General features: G+C 43.1%; 2 protein-coding genes across 5 annotated transcripts in view; one reads left to right on the top strand and one right to left on the bottom strand.

Moving 5' to 3' along the window:
* Positions 1-8,269, top strand: part of LOC140279496 (serine/threonine-protein kinase PAK 3) — a 30,100-nt gene extending 21,831 nt beyond the window's left edge. For 2 of the 4 annotated variants that reach the window (XM_072374643.1, XM_072374641.1), the window contains 10 exons: positions 491-646; positions 740-914; positions 1,357-1,420; positions 2,303-2,351; positions 2,453-2,565; positions 3,189-3,306; positions 3,468-3,567; positions 3,710-3,906; positions 5,066-5,203; positions 5,634-8,269. In XM_072374643.1, the coding sequence (XP_072230744.1) occupies positions 491-646; positions 740-914; positions 1,357-1,420; positions 2,303-2,351; positions 2,453-2,565; positions 3,189-3,306; positions 3,468-3,567; positions 3,710-3,906; positions 5,066-5,203; positions 5,634-5,723 (1,200 nt within the window). In that variant the 3' untranslated portion in view covers positions 5,724-8,269. Of the gene's footprint in view, positions 1-475; positions 647-739; positions 915-1,356; positions 1,421-2,302; positions 2,352-2,452; positions 2,566-3,188; positions 3,307-3,467; positions 3,568-3,709; positions 3,907-5,065; positions 5,204-5,633 lie in introns of all 4 variants that reach the window. The other 2 variants (XM_072374642.1, XM_072374640.1) reach the window with 1 other exon arrangement.
* A 417-nt stretch (positions 8,270-8,686) lies between these two features.
* On the bottom strand, positions 8,687-18,046 carry LOC140279788 (calpain-5-like). The gene is made up of 13 exons (XM_072374960.1): positions 17,928-18,046; positions 15,956-16,138; positions 15,663-15,794; positions 14,448-14,656; positions 13,964-14,156; positions 13,690-13,880; positions 13,426-13,503; positions 13,153-13,348; positions 12,940-13,062; positions 10,381-10,583; positions 9,840-9,961; positions 9,611-9,747; positions 8,687-8,899 (listed from the first exon to the last, which is right to left on the bottom strand). The coding sequence occupies exons 2-13, from the start codon at positions 16,118-16,120 to the stop codon at positions 8,717-8,719; spliced, it is 1,932 nt and encodes a 643-aa protein (XP_072231061.1). The 5' UTR covers positions 16,121-16,138; positions 17,928-18,046; the 3' UTR covers positions 8,687-8,716.
* Positions 18,047-19,356: the final 1,310 nt, after the last annotated feature.

Raw genomic sequence — 19,356 nt, 5'->3', positions numbered from 1 at the left:
TCATTGGTTCGTGACGCACCTTAGCGGACCTCACTTATCAAACTCCCTCAGATAAAGTGCACTGAATGCAGCCTCGCTCTTGTCTCTTTGGCGCTCACATGACTCATAAAGCTTCCTTTGCTAATAACCGGGGTTTTCCCGACTTTTAACCCTTGTTTTTTCCTGTTTGAGCATTTTATTTTATATTAGTCGCTACTGATTTGCAACCACTTTAAATGATGTGTGTCACGGTATAATGAATTATTATTATCTAATTAGTAAATAGAGTCTATCATGTGTACAAATACCCTTTTATGCATGTTACACAAAATATCTTTAGACCTCTACTGGCCAGATCTCCGGTGGTGCACATGGCTGGTTTGGGGTTGGCCGTTTACACCTGATGGTGACGACTCAAAACAGTGTTTGATGTGTAGAATATTCTCTTTTGACTCCATGCTTTCATGACACGGCGCATTCACCCATACTTACTTAGATCTCCACCATTCAGGGTGCCAAAACGTCATCAACAGAACCCCCCATTGCTCCGCCTGTGTCGGAGGAGGAGGACGAGGAGGAGGAGGAGGAGGAAGAGGAGGAAGAAGATGAGGATGATGACGATGAGCTGCCCCCGGTCATCGCCCCTAGACCTGAACACACCAAATCTGTGAGTTCGTGTGGCTCAGTCGGTGAAAATCCTTCCACTATGATCCCAAAACCCTTCACACCCTCCTGTTTAACCTCACGTCTGATCATGCAGATCTACACACGTTCTGTCTTGGAACCAACAAAGCCTCCCAGCCTGGTGAAAGAGGTGCCGACTCCACCAGAGTCGCAGGTCCAACCAGAGAATACCTCCAACACAATGTATCGCCACACTGATCGGCAGAGGAAGAAGTCCAAAATGACGGATGAGGAGATCCTGGAGAGACTCAGTATGTGTCTTAAAAGACGTATCATTAAAAGAGTTTTCATTTTTATTGAATGTAAACTCCTTAGAGGTTAGAATCCACATATTTTAACAGATTACATAACAAGTGCGTCCCGAGCTAATACCCTGATGCGTATATGTGTCAGTTTGTGTTTGTGTGTGGTCTGAATTATTCAATATGCTGTGATTCAAAAGGCAGACTGGATGTTTTTCCTGTGCATTTACAGGAATCATGCAAAATGGAAAAAACAAGGAGCACTAATATGAGTTTTGACCCCCAAAAAAGTCCCTTTTCTATCGACTTTGGCCTTTCCCAGCCCGCTGATCTCTGTGATGTAACCTCAGCCCAAATTACCAGAATGCAATGCGATGGACAGATTTGTGCACTGAGCTAGAAAGGCACATTCAACAAGGACAATCATTATATATCTGTTTTTCTCTCTCAGGGAGTATTGTGAGTGTGGGAGATCCCAAAAAGAAGTATACGCGCTTCGAGAAAATAGGACAAGGGTAAGTCTCTCTGTGATCCTCTGCAAATGGAGCAAATTTAGGAGCGGTCAGTCTCTGCAGGAGATATACAAGTGCAGCTTCCGAGGCAGGATTAGGGTTGAACGATAGAGAAAACTAAGAAGACAGGAAATGAGAACTGTATCCCAAAAAGGCCAAGAGCCAGATTGGCTCAACCATCTTCCTCCCTTCAGCTCTCTCTTTGTCTGTGTGCTTTTTTTTCAAAGCCTTTCTACCCGTTTGTCTGTGCACGGCGCAGTTATCACACGCTATTTCCATATTTGATCAGGAAGTCTCTGTTTTAAACAGTGGATAGCTGTTTACTCTCTGTCAGGTTATCTTGAACTTATTACCAGGAACTGTGCTTCATTATTCACAGCTTGTGACAGTAGCTGCAGAGAAAGAGGAAGAACCTAGAATTCACAGTGGAAAGGCTTTAATATCCTCAGCTCCAAATAAGGGCTGATTGAATACACACCATCCTTTTGACCATCTGTTGATCCGATTTATTAATGAAGATTCCAAAAGCTACTTCAGCCGCATGAAGTTCAGACTATTTTCCACTCTTGTTACTCATAAACTGAATTTAATTTTAGGTTTTTATGTCTTTGTATAGCAGGAATCAGGCTGTGCAGACACAGCAATGCACCTACGGCTTATTTGAATCAAATGATCCCATTTTATCACTTTATTCCTCCTGTTAAGTTACAACAGGCTCTTTATCCTGCTCTTATCTTATCTCATCTTATCCTGCTGAATTGGACAGTAGAGTAATCATTTCATAAAACCATTTAGTTTTTGTCAAAAGCAGATTTCCAGGCTAAATGAAAGCTAATGAAGAACTCTTAGATGATGGATTACTTATGTGATTTTGTGTTTTATCAGAGCATCCGGCACCGTCTACACTGCCATCGACATAGCAACAGGCCAAGAGGTAAGTCAGACTTCACTTTCCATTTTACCACATTCCCATTTTTATTCATTTGCTAAGTCATCTCAGCAACTTATTGCAAAATGCCTTTTCTCCTGTCTCAGGTGGCCATCAAGCAGATGAACCTGCAGCAGCAACCTAAGAAAGAGCTGATCATCAACGAGATTTTGGTGATGAGGGAAAACAAAAACTCCAACATAGTGAACTACCTGGACAGGTCAGTTTTCACATGCAAAAAGACCCAGAAAACATGCTGTGACTGTAGAAACCCTGTCAGAACAGTTTGGATTGCCGTGAGGTTATGACTTTAAGCGGGCTTAAGCAAACACATTCACTGCACATATAAAGAAAAAAAAGGAGTATGGCACAGACATAATTGTTTATATAGCAGCAAATTAAATAATTTGGTTCTAATGCAATTATACAAGCACATTGATTGTATAATGGTTTCAGTTTAATATGCAATCATAATGACATTGAGGGAATTTCTGAGCCTCCTTCTTCTTCTTCTTCTGCTTCTGCTGCTGTTTTTTTCTTCTCTCCCCTTTTAATGGTGGGCTGAGCTCATACTCTGGTGCAACACTGCACCCTGGTGTTTTAAAGCAAAATCAAATCAACTTTCTGGCTTCTCTTCCTCTCAGCTCTGGTTTCTTTGCCTTTCTGCTTCTGTAACAGTTCTGCAACACTCCTGAGCACCTTTTTTATGTGATGTAGCTGATTCAACATGCCGCAGACGTTAAACTCCCAAAGCAACGACTGGACAACTCGTGTGCTGGATGTGTGTAAAAAAAGCACAAGCATCTTTTCACCTCCACATTTGTTCTGTCATTCTTTTGTTAGTTACTTGGTAGGAGATGAGCTATGGGTGGTGATGGAATATTTGGCCGGAGGCTCGTTGACAGATGTAGTGACTGAGACCTGCATGGACGAGGGCCAGATCGCTGCAGTCTGCAGAGAGGTAGGATGCCAAGCAAAAGCCCCTTTTACAGCTGTGGCCATGACAGTATGACCCCTACTTTCACAGTGAAACATTTCACCCAACCAGAAGAAAAGACTTAGCTCAGGCTTCCTTTTATAAATGTGGATGTCAACAAAATGCTTTTTTCTCTGCTTTCATAGTGTCTTCAGGCCTTGGACTTTCTGCACTCCAACCAGGTGATCCACAGAGATATAAAAAGTGACAACATCCTCTTGGGTATGGACGGATCGGTCAAGCTCAGTAAGTCTATTTTTCCATTCAGTAAATTAGAATTAATCCAGAAAAACACCACCGATCAGAGAAGAAAAGGCTGAGTTTAGGAGACATGGTGACGTGTTAAATACAGTTAACATACAAAGTGTTTGTTTCTCTCCCTCTGCAGCCGACTTTGGCTTCTGTGCTCAGATCACTCCAGAGCAGAACAAGCGCAGCACGATGGTGGGAACGCCCTACTGGATGGCGCCAGAAGTGGTGACTCGGAAGGCTTACGGCCCAAAAGTGGATATCTGGTCTCTGGGAATCATGGCGATAGAGATGGTGGAAGGAGAGCCGCCGTATCTGAATGAGAATCCTCTCAGGGTAAACCCAGCCGCAACACAGCAGTTAGGACTCAGGCTCTCTGCTGTGAGGAATGTCTGTCAAGTCTGTTCATTTAATTCATTTGAACCTTTATTTAACACATTCTTTGTTTAAAACAATGCTCTTAAACCAGAGTTTTTCCTTTTGGAAAATTGTCCACATAAACCTTTTATTTCTCTGCCTCTTGAGGCTTTGAGATGTTAAAGTCTGAGTAAAGCAGAAATAATTTACTCACAAATGTGTTGTAAACCACCCAGCCACACATTAATGATTAAAACAATTATGAAGTAAATAAAAGACTCCAAATCACAGACAAATGAGCAAAACTGCTCAGTTGTGAAGCTTAAATTCTCATGGTGGGTATATCCTAACTGCCAGGGATTCAGCCAGCGGCTATCTCCAGTAAAGGTTTGCAGAGGTACCTGCTGAATAATGAATCAGGTGTTGGCAGTGATCCTGAACTCACTGTCACTGCAGCTCTGAACCACGTTAATCCACAAAGCATCCGCCGACCGTAGTTACTCCTGAAGCTTCAGCTTTCTCGGCAGATGCGCTGCCCTCAAACCTCCGTGATGAAGCTGGAGTGTTGCCACATCTGCAGTGGTGCCACATTTCAGCTTCATTCATCACAAAATTGATCCAGGTTTTCTTGTACTCATTGTCCCTCTACATTTTAAGTGGATATACCAAGTTCTGCTATTTCTGGCATCCAGTGAAGATGCAATTTCCATGATGAATGCAGAAGGCTAGCGGCTAGTCCAAGGCTAATGCATCAGAGCAGAGCTGTTTAATCTTCTCTTGCTTCTTCTTGAGACTTGACCTAAAAATCCTGAACAGAGAATCTATGAAAAACAGTTGCTATGACACTTTTAACATGCTGTCTAACAATGACTTTTGCCCTCATTTTTATAAATATCTTCCTCAAGATCAGTTGAATCTGATGTTAGGGAGGTTTGAAACGTGGATGCACATGGAGCTGGAGCTTTGTTCCCAGTGATCAGCACCTCACTGCAGTGTTTGGTGTATTCTACCCTTCTGCTTTGTCCCTTCATGCCTCTATGACAACTTTTGAGTGAAGACACAACATTAAATGTTCTCTGTACTTGCGTCTGTTGACTAAAGATTCAAACAAACTGAAAAACGACGCTTGTCTTTGCAGGCACTTTACCTGATAGCAACCAACGGCACTCCAGAGCTGCAGAACCCAGAAAAGCTGTCATCTGTGTTCAGAGACTTCCTCAACCGCTGCCTGGAGATGGACGTGGACCGCAGAGGCTCTGCCAAGGAGCTGCTTCAGGTAGAACTGAGATTAAATCCAGGCTCAGTTTGTGTTATTTTTGAAAACTATATTTTAAATCTTGTACATCTACAAATGTCCAACATCCATGAGGGTGATTGTGATGTGGCTTTAGCCACCGAAACAGGTATTCTGATGATATTCACAATGCCAGGTACAGAAATCCAATTACCTATTTCGTAATAAAGTGATCTGGACCTTCTCCAAAGATGCTTGAGTTCCTCTTTTTGTCTCATAGTCTCAGCTCAGTAAAATGTCCTTGATCCAGAGGACAAAATGACACTGGCATGTGATTACACTGTTGATCAAATCTAACTCCTGTGGACACCAGTTATTGTGGACAAACTCAAAGCTTTGCCAGTTTTTTCCGCTCTTTAAGTCCCTCTCTTTGGCTTCATACATGCATTAATTCCCTCCTCTCTGTTTGCAGCATTCCTTCCTCAAGCTGGCGAAGCCTCTCTCCAGCCTGACGCCTCTGATTGTAGCTGCGAAGGAAGCCATAAAGAACAGCAGTCGTTAAGGATGGGCTCTCTGTCCGCGCCCGAGGCTGGAGCCCTGCCTGTGATGTGTGGGTTCATGGCGGCAGGGGCTTGGGTGTATGGGTGGTGGGTGGCGTGACAGTGACAGCACAAGGAGGGGTTTGTGTGACTTAAAGTGACAGCACAAGGACAAAAGACCCCCGGGCCTCGTATGCAGGATGGACATCTGGCCTTGCAGCCTCTCGGCCCCATGCTGCTGAAAAAGACCTTGTCTCCTTGTTTACTTCTCCAGCACTCTGTACATGTAGAACAGTCCATCACAATTATGTGTGTGTGTGAGTGTGTGTGTGTGTGTGTGTGTGTGTGCAAACAAACTGTGCACATCTGTCACGTTTTGTTTGGAAGGTAGTCGGTCCAAACATTAACAACAAAAAAAGAAAAAGGAAGTGGGCTAAATCTCAAGAAATCACTGCAGAAGTAAAGAAGCAAAGATTTCCTCCCTGCCCAGCTTCAGGCTCGGTTTTACTTCCTCTCGTCCCTTCATGGAGCATCAGGCCTCACCTGCACCTGCGGCAACCAGCTGATGTGAAAGAGCGGCTCCGGACTAATCCTCCACAGATTGTCCCATCTCAAGGTGGTGCATCTCTGTTGGTTTTCTGTGTGTTTGTGAATGTGTGTAGGGGTGCAGTTACTGGGGGAACAAGTCAGGAATAATTTCACATGCCCCACATCAGCTTTAAACACCTTACAGTCGTCCAAATCATATCAGTGAGGAACGCTTCTCAGACACGTTCTTTCAGTCTGTGAAACATTACCAAGAGGTTTGATGTTCTCAGCACCTGATATGATTTCTAATCCACAAACTCTCACAAACTGTAGCATTTCAAACAAGATTATTCACGCATAAGTATGTGTAGATTTGTCTTCATTTGATTTTCAAACTTGCTGTAAATGAATGAAAACTGGATGAGCCTTTTCTTTTTAATTGTAACCCAGTATAAAGATGAGGATGCATACAAAATGCTGTTTAGCCGTAGGGAGTTGGAGGGCCACGGTGCCCCAAGCCCAGAAGAATGATGCTCATCAGTCCAAACGTGCAGCCGATTTACAAACTACAACTGGAAGTGGAGGGCAAATAAAATCCCTGATCATGTGACCATGAACCACTCACAGTTGAATGAATCATCACTTCCTCCATCGGCCGTTTGGATTAGATGCCACGTGTTCAGGTGAAATTATAAAAAGCCCACCACCGACCCACTTTGCTGCTCATTCAAGCTTTGTTTTTAATTTTGCTTTAAATGGTGTCTTATATGACTTTACCCATAAGTCTGTACATTTTGTAGTGGATTTTTTGGATGTGTGGCAGATTTTAGAAGGAGTTACCCGCTGAGCGAAGTAGTGAGTTGTCATTTCATGATTGTACCATCCCCGCCCCCCCAGAGGTTCACATTTGCCAACATTCCCCTCGTACCTGCTTTAAAGTTGCAGCTCACTCCTGTGTAGAGGTTCTCTTTTGTGTCTGTAGTTGGTAGCTTCATCAGGCATTCCCCACGTAGCATCCCTCTGTTAGAGGGCTACCTCGGACTGCACTGGAAGATGCCTCACTCATATTTTCCACTTTAACTCTGAGGTGCAGGGTGGCTGCTCGGTCCCACTGTACCTCCATTGTACAGCAAACGTGCAAAAGATGAAGGAGCGATAATAGGTAGGAGGAAGCAACAGATTTCATGCATGTAAAACAAACTATACACTGTATCTCATCTTCAATAGGTTAAGATTGTTAGGATATGTATGTATGTATGTAAATAGACAGGAAACCCCCATTTTTTCAAAACTATGTAACTTAAAATGACAATATTCAGGTTGCTTGATGGTATGTATCAATAAATGTTTTGCACCCTGGAAATTGATGAAGAGAAAAGTCAACACACACGCTGTCTCTGCACTCCTGGATCTGCTTCTCCTGTTTGGGCTTTATCGGATGCTCCTTCACCTGGACTGAGAGCCGATGAATGCAGCACTCTGTGTGCGGGCCCACACAGTCTGTCCAGTCTGAGTACCACTGCTGTCCTGAGTGTTAGTGTGTGTGTGTGCGTTAGATGTATGCGGCCTGTCAGGAAGCTTCGCAGGCCCTGGGACATTTGGCCTCCGACCCCATGTACAGGTCTGAACTATGAGCACAAAGGTGAATTTCGGGACATGAGACACCGCTGACGTGCCCCTTTTTCTGTGGTTGCTCCTGTACATTCCTATCTTCTGAATGTGTAAACCTGTACACGTGGTGTGAAATTTCCTCTATTAATGTGTATCAAGAGAATGGAACAAAGACAAAAAATGTTACTTTTTAAATTATTATTATCTTTATTATTATTACTCTTACTATTGTCTAGCTTTGTAAAACTGCTGATCCATCTGGCATACCTCAGCAGGCCTTTCCCCATCTTTGGAAAAGGACAAACACGTGACGGGGAAATGAAGTTTTGGATAAAATATTTTTAATTGTGGTTGAAGCAATAGACTTTTTGAACTTTGAATTGTGCATGGCTGTGTCTTGAGTGTAAAAAAAAAAAAATCAAAAACAAAATATTGCAGTTTGGGAACTGGACTGAAATAAAAAGAGGAGGAAAAACAGAGTTGTGGAGGTGCTTGGTTTTTAAAATGTTCTTTATTCCTCTTAGGATGATAATCATTAGAATGAAAGGACTGATATGAACTGTTCACACAATAATAATGACTGTGTTGGTCATGTTACTCACAGTGTAGTTTAGCGGAATAAGACATTTATAAAATCACAAGTATAAAAAACAACATTAAGTTACACAGTTGGATGGATAAAAGTAAGATAAAACACTTTGATGACAGGTAAACATAAGAAGGTGACATTCATTCTGTCCGCCAACAGGCCACATGACTCCCCAGCGTTTAAGTAACAGCAAACAGTAGCACAATAAGGTTGCTGCTGCGGTTGGTTTTTGGTGCTCTGATGGTTTACAGACTGTTAATTCAGGCCCGTGTCAGGTCCTAGATGAGGTCAAATGGCAGTCAGCTGACTTGCAGTGAAGACCCTCACGCTGATGCTGCCGGGCATCTCGTCAGCCATCTGCCGGCCTCTCTTCCTCAGCTGAAGCCTCTGAGGGTCTGCAGTGTCCTTCACCGCCGCCGACAACACCACTTGGCCCATGAATTCGTCCTTCACTGCATTGCTGTTCCACACCTGAGGGAGACGTTTGAGGGTTAATACCCCAACAGGAGTAGCTTTCATTTATCTTACTGTTGAACTAAATCAATCTGTGAATATTCATAGAGAGAATCTGGATTTTTCAATTAGGGAGACGAAAAAGCTGCCATTTGGTGAACTTATAACTTTGTAATTACCCTCTTTTATGGCAGCGAGAGAGCATCAAACGTGTCTGTGAGAACTTTAATGTTGCATATAATAAACCAGCCACAGTACATTCAGTCAGATTTAATGAGGTTGCATTATAATTGGGAGAAGAGGATGTGCTGTGGTCCAGCAGGATGAGCGGGTCTTCCACCCCAAAATTACTCCCATGAGATAATGAGTCTGTGCATATGATATGTTGGAGAAGTCTGCTTATAGTAAAGAGCTATTCATAGAGCTGTTTATTTTCAATGGATATTAGCTGATTACAATGTACTATATTAGGGGCAGCTCACCAAGTTGTCTTCAATATTGTCCAAAATAGTTTCCAGATATGAATGTTTTTTAATTAAACTGAAGCTTTACATCTCTTAGCAGCCTGTGACGATGATTCCCCCCCCCTCTAATGCTCTCAAAGCTTCTTATGAGCACACTAAATAACTAAAAAACCCACCTTCTCTGAGCTTCAAACAAAGGTCTGTGAGTGGGATGTCGACACGGATCCCAGTAATTCGGTCACATGAGGGAGAGTTCAGGGCTTACCTCCACAGTTATGGGCTTCCTGGGCTTTTTCCTGTAGAAAACGCCGCTGGTTGCAAACTCTGGTTGCAAAGTGTCCTTATTGATGGTGGACTTGACCGATCTGCCCTCGCAGTAAATGATCACGTAGGGGTCGGCACCTGGATGCAAACATGTGGAGAGTCATTTCGGTGGTTTAGACTTTCCACCCTGAATTGTGAGTCACGACCTGTCTGTGGAAAACTCCTCTGACCTCCTGAACTGTCCTGGTTCTGCAGCCCTTCAGCTGCGTGGACATAGATGTGAGTAACAGCTCGAGGGTATCCAAGGAACGAGCTCCAGCACTTTATCTTTGGCTTGTCCTCCGTCAGTTCCCTGTGAAAGGAGGCGATGGGAGGACAGGGACAGAAGTTAGGGCCCTTTGCATCCTGACACAATCCTCTCGTCTACACTGTGAAAACCAAAGAGGTGTCACTTTCTCATAGACACATCGCTGGTTTGGCGAGACAGTTCATTATAAATATGTGACCAAATATGACTCGTTTGTGTTTGCTCTGCCAAAGAAAACTAAATCTGCCTGGAAATATCTGGAGGAGAGGAACATTACTTCAAAAAAAAGATTTTATGTGAATATCTTTATTCCCCAAAATACAATTTTGAGTGTTATTCTTGGAAACTATCCATTAGTGTCTGATATGAATATTAAAGAACAGTTACTTTTCTGTCTGCCAAACGTCTGATTCACACAGACTCAGCTTCACACTGTCACTCCTACTTCATCGCCGCTGTCATACCTGCAGCCTGAGTCCACATCGGTGAAAAGTCTCAGCATGTAATCCCCGAGTATCTGAGGCTGGAAGGTGGAGGGGATGATGACGTATCGACCTTGAGTCAGCGTGCATCTCATGAACACGGTGCGAGCGTTGATGAAGGTGGAGGTCGCCAAGCACGGTTGAGTCAGGATGTCGTGCATTCGATACTTCCTGTTCAGTTCCACCTGGAAAGTAGTTTTGGGCTTTTTACGGAGGTGGAAAGCAACTTAATGCACTTAATCTGTACTTTCCTTTCTCTCCTCTTTCATATTTTAAAGCCAATCTTTGTGGTTTTTACTCCATTACACAGAAGCTGTCAGTTTTAGTTGTTGTATAATGTACCTGTAGCTTTGAATATTGAGTATAAAACACAGTGGAAGTAAAACCCAAAACAACTGTATCTGTGCTGCTTTAACAGTTATATCAGGATATAATAAACTAACAAACAGCTTACAGATTTTCCCGCTCCAGTACATCAAATTGTGCTTTCTTAAAGGTACATTTAAATGCCGGACTACAAATGTTTCTTAACTTTGTCCAACACCAACTGATATAACATGCTGTTTGCTTTACATAAAGAATCTTCTGCCTCCTGGTGGCAGAATAACGAACAAAACTTGAATTTCTCCTGCGTGCAACACGGTAAACTTAGAGCACTACACCTCTTGTACTGGTATGAACTGTGTGTCATAAGGACTAAGACTCTGATTTGTTTTGATTTAAAGAGACATGACTGGAACTTCTGGAAAGGAAAGCGGCGCCTGGAGTCTGTCAGATTAAGGAGGAGGCTACATCCCCTGTTCGCTGACCATAGAAGTCAAGGGTTCAATCGAGGTTAACAGTCTGACAGGCCGTGAGCACACAGCTCGTTTTATTCTTTCAGTCACAGGCTCTTGATGTCACCGGCTTTTATTGCTGTCCAGAATGTACCTCCTTTAGCAGCACCTCTGCCAGCGTGATAAGAGTGTATGGTGTGTGTTTGAACTTAGCCAGATCTCTGATAACACCCTTGTGGGGAATACGATATCAGTTTGGCTGCATGTGGCGTTATGGCCTCATTTGAATGTGTAATCACAGTATATAAGATCAAATCTGGTTTTAAAAGAGGGCGGCATCTACACTGAAATCTTCTCTGTTTTATAATTCAACACAGTTAGATTGTTTTCAGCTTCTTGGTGCATTTTCATCGTTACATTCAACAGCACAGACAGTGAGCTAGTCCACAGGCATCTCAAGTGTCTGCACCTTCTTGGTAGATAAAAAGAACTTGTTGCTGTTCCCACTGGTTTCTCCAGCTTGAAACAATTTCAAAAGCATGTGTAGCCTTTGTGTTCAATCATGTATGGTTTAGTCTCCAGCTTAAAAGGTCTGTTTGGTTTCCGATAAACGTCTCAAGTAAGGTCTGCTTGTCATTAATAATTTTCAACTGTTTAACAAATGAGGAGAAAACTGAAGCCAAACCAAATTCTTTCACCAAAATGAACACGATTTGTGGTGAAAAGGCTTTTTTTTTCTTTCCAGAAAATAAACTGACCCTTAATCGACATTTTCAGTCCAAACAAACACCGTTTCCCACTCAGTCCAACAATGATCTTTGCATTTTTTCACGCAAACCTTACAAATATCTGACTGTTTCAGTAGTTTTCCATTAGATACCAAATATGGAGGTATTTCTTTCTTTCTATTGATTCTTTTTAGCTGAAACTAAGAAAAACAGGACCTTTCTTGTCACAAACCCTGCACACCTGCTCTTTCTCATTTTCCAAGCCACCCCTCGTCTTTGTTCTCCTTCTGCTTCTCCTTCACTTTCTTATACCTGGGGGCTGCTACTGATTCCCCAAAAAACCGCAGCCGCTGGCCTTACTTCTCATCATCACAGCACACAAGATCTTTGGCGCTGATCTATCAGCACCTGCGTGAATGACTCTTCGTTGGCCACCTTTCATATTCAGAACCGATCTGAAGGTTGACTTGGTTCACAAAACTCTTCTTAACTCTGTGATAATCTCTCCAGAACCCAAAGGCTTTCTTAAAATTAACTTTTGATCAAATCGAAAAGTAATAACTAAAGCTAAAAGGCATTTTTCCTTATTATGTTTATGCATTTAGCTTTTATCCATAGCGACTTACAAATGAAGATATAATAAGCTATATGAAAAGCTAACAATAAACTACAAAGAGGGAAACCACTAGAGATAGATAGAGATATTATGTCTGTGGAACAGCCAATCATGAATTTTAGTGGGTTGTATTTATATTTAACTTGTAGTCTTTTATCTTTGATCACAGTCCTGCAGCCTTGAGGATTTTAAAATATTAAAACCTGCCAGTCTTCCATCTGCCTCCATCCAGAGTGTCCTCATACATACAAATCTATGAGATTTATCCATCCATCCATTACTATACCCGCTTAATCCTTAATGAGATCTAAATATGACATCAAATCAGCCCCTTATATTAAAAGGTATTCAGAACAAAGTCATTTACTGCACTGGAGCTGGTGGCATTGGGTGTATTGTTGCTAATCTTTCATGTGAATACCTTGAAGATGCTGAAGCCAATGGTTATATTTTCTCCTTGACCGACTCTTCTGTGGATCTTCATGTCTTTCTGCTGCAAGGAGATAAGGACCTCATCCGACTCCTTTGTAACGTCAAACAAGTACTGTGAACGAAGTTGAGAAGGAGTCAGCATATAAGCAGGAGCGTCAGAGCAGGTCTTTGAAAAACAAACTGCGTCCAGAGTCTGCAGCACCTGAGGATTCTGGAGGAATGTCTGCTTGTGGTTAGCACAGCCGCCGCAGCGGTTCAGCAGCGGCTCGGAGTTTTTGGTCCAGCTCCCAAAGTGCACGACCTCATGCCACGTCTTATGGATGCTGATCAGAGAAGTATTGATCAGGCGGCAAATGTCTGCGTCTGTGAAGAACTTGCACCAGTCTGTGAATGACATCCTGCGGACATGAAATAAGATGTTACTGAGCACTCTTAAAGAGGAATTATAAGGGATGTGAGGTTCTTCAACGCTTACCAGAACTCTCCATCGTCCTCCACGGTAATACCAAGGTTGCCCCGCTCCGTGTCACCAACTTTTGCCCATTCCTCAGAGCTAACAAACAGGCAAAATAGAAATCAGGGCTTTTCTAATGTCAATGGTGCGTTTAAAATGCCATAAAAACCAAATAACTAACCAAAAGACAACAGTTCTAAACAGTTTTGACTCCTCTGAGTCTATGAAAAGTGTCAGTCTCGTGCACAGCCCGTCTGAACTGACTCCCACATGCCTCCTCCTCACCTGTCACTCCAGGCTCCCTTCCACTCTGTCTTGCCCCAGGGGTTTCTCATGCGGATCAGAGGGATGGTCTCATTTCTGAAGTAGGCCAGCAGCCCGTGACCCAAGCGCACTTGCTTCACTGCAGTTACTGAGTATGCGTGGCCTTTCACCAGCCCGTTTGCCATCTTCAGCTCAATTTCATGAGGCTCTGCCTAAGACATTTGGCTACATTTTAACAACAGCCGGTGTCTCTGAAGAACAGACAGAGAGGCAAACAGGCAGAAACAGACCAGACCTTAATGGAGCAGCTGATGATTCCTCCACGATCCCACACCTTGAGCAGATCCTCAAACAGCTGGTCTTGTCTTTTTTGGTCTTTATAGAAAGCCTCCACCTCCAGGTTGATGGCTTCAGCCACAGCTCCACTGAAATCCACCACAGCGTCTCCGGTGTTTCCGCCCTCCAGGGACTCGTAGCAGCCAGAGAGCCTGGACACAGTGTTTATGTCACAATTTTACTTTAAAAAAAGGCCTTTAATTACCAAGAAAAACTCCTGCCATCTTTAAATGTCCTAAAACATCATTACATGGATTATACAAACTATTTAATAGTTTTTTACCAGAATAAAAGGTGGTAGAATTATATTAATTTGTAATTCTATCACTGGTTTTTGCTCTAAGTTGCTGTATATTAAGGAAACATCAACTACAAATAGTACAGCGAAACAGTGTAAAGAAAAGCTTTATTCAAGAGGGAGAATCCAGTTGGAGTTTACTAACTTGGCATAGGCCTTCTCCAGAAGAGCACTCCAGAATTCATTGTTGTGTTTTGAGTGGCAGTAGATGAGTTCTCCATTGATGGTCGGCAGTCGGTCGTCCACCACCACGTCTACCCACTCACCAAAGATCCAGAACTGAAAGTGGAAGATCCCAGCATACTTTTCTGGGTGACTGGGATCCCATTCCTGCTCCTTCCAGTCGGGAATGACCTGGAAACACACAAAACACAGGTGTGGGAAGATGACATATGGCCCTGAGTGTTTCTCAGTCCTGGTCCTCAAGCCTTCTGCAGAGCTTAAAGACGCGACCCATTCATTTGAATCAGGTGTGCTGGAGCAGGGAAACATGGAAAATATGCAGGGCCAGGATTGAGAAACACTGATCTGGACTGGAAACACAGCAGTCAGACAACAGAACAAAAGATCAGTCAGCAAAAGCATTTTCATTTTGACAATAAATTGGTTCAGAGCTCAGATCAGATATTTGTTTTATTTCTATCGACACACATCAGTAGGAATAACATACTGATATACAGACGTCCTCAGTGTCGTCACAGAAAATCTGATCACATCAGCTGAAATATTTGTGGGAGGAACAACATGCATAGATGCTTTCCTTCATTCACAGCAATGTAATGAAGGCTTGGGCATGGATGTTCTTCCTCAGGCTGCTCCGCAACAGGAGCGTCTCCCCAAGGTCTGCACACAGTTCTACGGAGTCAGCATCGAAGGTGTCCTCACCTCCTCCATCACAGTGTGGGACCCTGCATCCTCTGGATGGACTGGAGCGCGTTGTGTGAACAGCCAGCCGCCTAACAGGAGCCTGTTAGACGGCTGAGATCCAGGCAGAGGGCTTGAAGGATAGCAGGGGACCCATCACACCCGACTCACTCCCTGTTTATAACCCTCCCATCAGGCCGCAGGTTCAGGTCCATCAAGACCAAAACCACCAGGCCATCATCCTCCTAAACAATGCATCCCAGTTACTGAAGGTTCCCTTCTTCTTCTTCTTGTCCATTTTTATTTTAAGACTAATAAACCAGCTGAGTTGTTGAACCTGTTCTTGTTCACACATCATTGGATTCTTTAACCTTCAAGCTGATACTTCAGTGTGCCAATAGCTTTATTTGTATTTGAGCTGCGGCACAAAAAATGCTGTTATCAAGACTGAGTAGAACATTTACAGATTCAGAAAAGGGAGACCAAGTAAACGCACCTTCTTCCAGAGGTTTGGCTTTAAAGCCAAGCAGGAGCAGGCGGCAACGAACCAGCAGTTTCCCACACTGCCCTGGTTCAAATCGTGGGAACTGATGCCTTCCACAAACAGATGAGGGGATTCACTTATTTCCTACAACACGACAAAGAAGTCATCGCTAAAAGAGTCAAAACACAGTTACATTTCTGATGAAATGGGAGAGTTTTGTAAGATGAATCAAGGTAAAATAATGTCATATTTTGGCAGTGATTTGACTCCCTGATGGAGGACAACCACCGCTCGTTGCCACTCACCCGCGGTCGTTTCCATTCCACCAAACCAGGAGGCGGTTTCCTGTAAAACAGCGATGAATTGATGGCTGGGAACTCTGGATCCTCAAACAGTGTCTTGTCCTTGATGCAGTTCTTCTTCAGGTCATCGTAGTGTTGGTTTTTGTACGGAACAGCCGAGGAAAACATGGTTGGGTCGCTAAAAACCTCACAGCTGCAGATTAAAGACAGACAGCAAAGTGTTTCAGCTTCATATGTATGCGCAGGATTTCCTGACCACTTATTTGGAAGAAATCCACTGATGAGTTCCTTGTAAATCTCCGCTCTGTCTCATTTCTGAATCACAGCAGACTGACCTGTGACCCAGAGTTCCTCTGGAGAGTCTATGGTTACTGACGAGCATACGGGGGTCTGAATGACGCGATGAGAAATGAATGGAGCATTAATCTACACCCTAATTGAGCTGTAAACATTGTGTCCAAGAGGTTGTTCTCCTCTGGGAGGCATCAAGAGGTTACAGATGAGGCTCAGTGAATGAAGTAAAGTGATGAATAAATTAGTTATTATATAAACTCTTAGAAACGCCTGATTTAATATGATTTGGTCTAAGAAAGAAGTTCAGAGTTGATACTGTAGAGTCAAACAGCTCAAATAACATAATAATGATCCCACAGGCATCCAGAAATTGGGTAGGACTAAGCACATAAGCTGCTGGGGGAGTGAGGGGGAGTCTTTTTCCACACTTTGTTTCAGATGAAGCCCACAGTCTCACTCTGAAAACCGCTGCTGCTTACGGTTTGATGGAAACAGCCTATCTTAAAATAGCTAAATGTCACAGAGTCAAAGACTGTGTGCAGCCATTTTCTGCCTCACCAGCCTTTTACATGTGGAAAACGTATAAAATAGTGATTTTCTTTATAACTTGCAGCAGGCAACACATTCCACAGTGTGGGCATTGTTTTGAAAGAGTAAAATTATTTATATTTGGGTTATTTTTTAAAGGGTCCTCACTGGAACTGTGATAAAAGTCTTGATGAGCAACACAGCTGTATTCTCCCGGGAGTAACTCAAACTTTTTGTCCCGTCACACTGAAACTCTGTTTGGACGGTATGAGCCAACATCATTGCTCTGGATACATCCTGATGTTTTGGTTTTAGCCAAGAGCAACACATCTGGACATGTCTAATGTAATTTACAGGAACACATAGGCCTGTTCATGTGGGAGTCAAGCGTTTAGTGAAAGCATCGAGATTAAATAACTTTATATGTACAAAGTGCAGAAAGAACCAGCTCACAGAGAGGAACGGTGATTTAAAATATAAAATCAGCATATGTAATCGTGAGGAAAGAAACAAACTCTCAACCTCTCAGGCAGCTGTGGGACACCTCTTCCCTGTTGCTCCACAATAAGGAAGTTTCCAGGTCATGTACCTGCCTGCCTCGCCCTCTCACATGTACACCGTTTACAACCGCACCCGTCTGCATTCGTCCTTAGCTCCCTGTGCTACAGTCATACCTGAATAGTTTCGTCGTGTTTTCCTTTGAGATGATTTCGCTAATGTGGTCAGATGGGTTACTTTCAGTTGGGTTTTTTAATTGGAACATTATCACTTGTGCTTAAATGCTCTCTTTGAAACAAGACTGCGTTACATTAATTAACTAAAGCACAATACAAGCCTGTACAATGTTTGTACCCGACCTTTATAATCTCTGATCTGTGCAACATGTGTAAAGGTGGTGGCAGATAACATTCCCCACATTTTCGGCACACATGCTCGTACATGACGGTGACTGTAGAGACTGTTTATAGTGTTCAAATCTACCTGCTGTGGTCTTTTACAGAAAGGTTTACGCTTTCTAGAGGCTGAGAAATCACGCTTGTTCAATAATAAATGACCACAGAGAGCAGGAAAGTTGTTTGTCATTAACAAAGTTATTGTAAATTCACAATGAAATTGAACCAGAGCGAAGCAACATATGTTGAATGAAGGCAACACTCACCTGGCAGGTTGTCTCAACTTTGTGGGGATGAGCTCAAACTCATTCAAAGTCCTGTTGAGCTCATGTAAAGTGTGTAAAAATGAAAATAAATCCCACCTTTCTGTTAAAAGATCCTCAACTTTAGATTTAAAAAAAAAAAGAAGTGTGTTCACCACACCTTTGCTCAGAGAACAAATGCCATTTATCCTCTGTCACTTCTTGGGCTTTCCCAAACATCAACACACAAACACGGCTCTGAAACCAGTCTGACGAGTACATCCCTGCAGCAGGAGGTGTTATGCAAAGGCTGATATGGTCATTACAAGTGGGGAGGGAAGGGGAGACTGAAACTGAACACCTTCCGCCCTGCCACCAGAGGTGAAACAAATAAAAACCTGTCCTTCCTGCCCAGATTTATTCTGTCACCATGAAAACTGAAATTTAATGCTATTTTGTTGTGTTTGCACCAGTGGTCCATCACACTGAACGAATGTAGCTAATAAGGCACATCCTCTCAGAGTCAGTGAACTGTGGGAAGAAGACAAGTTGGCAGGCGCTCAGAGGTCTGGGCTGAGCTGTTAGAGAACACAGGAGCACTCTGACGTCCTAACACTGACAAAACCTCCGCCAACTGCAGCGTAAAAGGCAAAGGAGAGAGCCGAGGAGGAATGCTCTTAGACCGCCAACAATGATAAGGTAAATCCATGCTGGAGTGGCTCATTCCAGCTATTTGTGATACTTAAAAGAGTTTTTAACATGAGACAAAGTGAGCTTCAGTGTTCAGTATAAGTTAGACATGATGCAACTTTAAGAGGCAACATTTCTCCTGCTGTGTGACGGTGCATCAGGTCACCACTGTGTTTCCTGCTTTAGAGGAATGCATTCATCAGCTCCTCAGAAAACTGACCTCTCGTGTGTCATCATTTGTCATCACCGTTTCAACCAAGAAGCTATTAAAACTGGAACAGGTTGCTGGGCTCGGTCAAAGTTTCTGCTTAATTACAGGCGCCGCTGAATAACTTGACAGGTCTGATTAAATGCAGGGCGTTAAAATGGCCCAGTCAGATGTGGACGAACCCAGCCACCCCCTTTTTTAGCAGAGGTCCTGCTGCTCCTGTCTGGCAGCTTATACATACGTAACAGACTGCCATCGGCCTCTGAGATAGTGCAGCATCACACAGTCACATCTGTTGTATTCTGTATGTGAGATCATTTGTTTCCAGCTGCTTGCTGAGCATCAATTTGCCTCCTGAAGAAAATAAAGACATCTTTGACTTTTACAACTTAAGACAGATGTCAGTGAACACACCGTGTTCACTTTTAGCATTAGTTATAGTTATTCTACTCCATAATTTAATGACTTATTACACTGAATAAAAACCTTCATCACCAGAGATTTGAATCTGCTGGGAACAAAATGAATATAGATATTGAAACCTCACAA

The sequence above is a fragment of the Leuresthes tenuis genome, unplaced genomic scaffold (genome assembly GCF_036924035.1).
Source record: "Leuresthes tenuis unplaced genomic scaffold, fLeuTen1.0.hap1 SCAF_21, whole genome shotgun sequence".
Lineage (NCBI taxonomy): Eukaryota > Metazoa > Chordata > Actinopteri > Atheriniformes > Atherinopsidae > Leuresthes > Leuresthes tenuis.
This window is presented reverse-complemented; position numbering and strand designations above follow the sequence as displayed.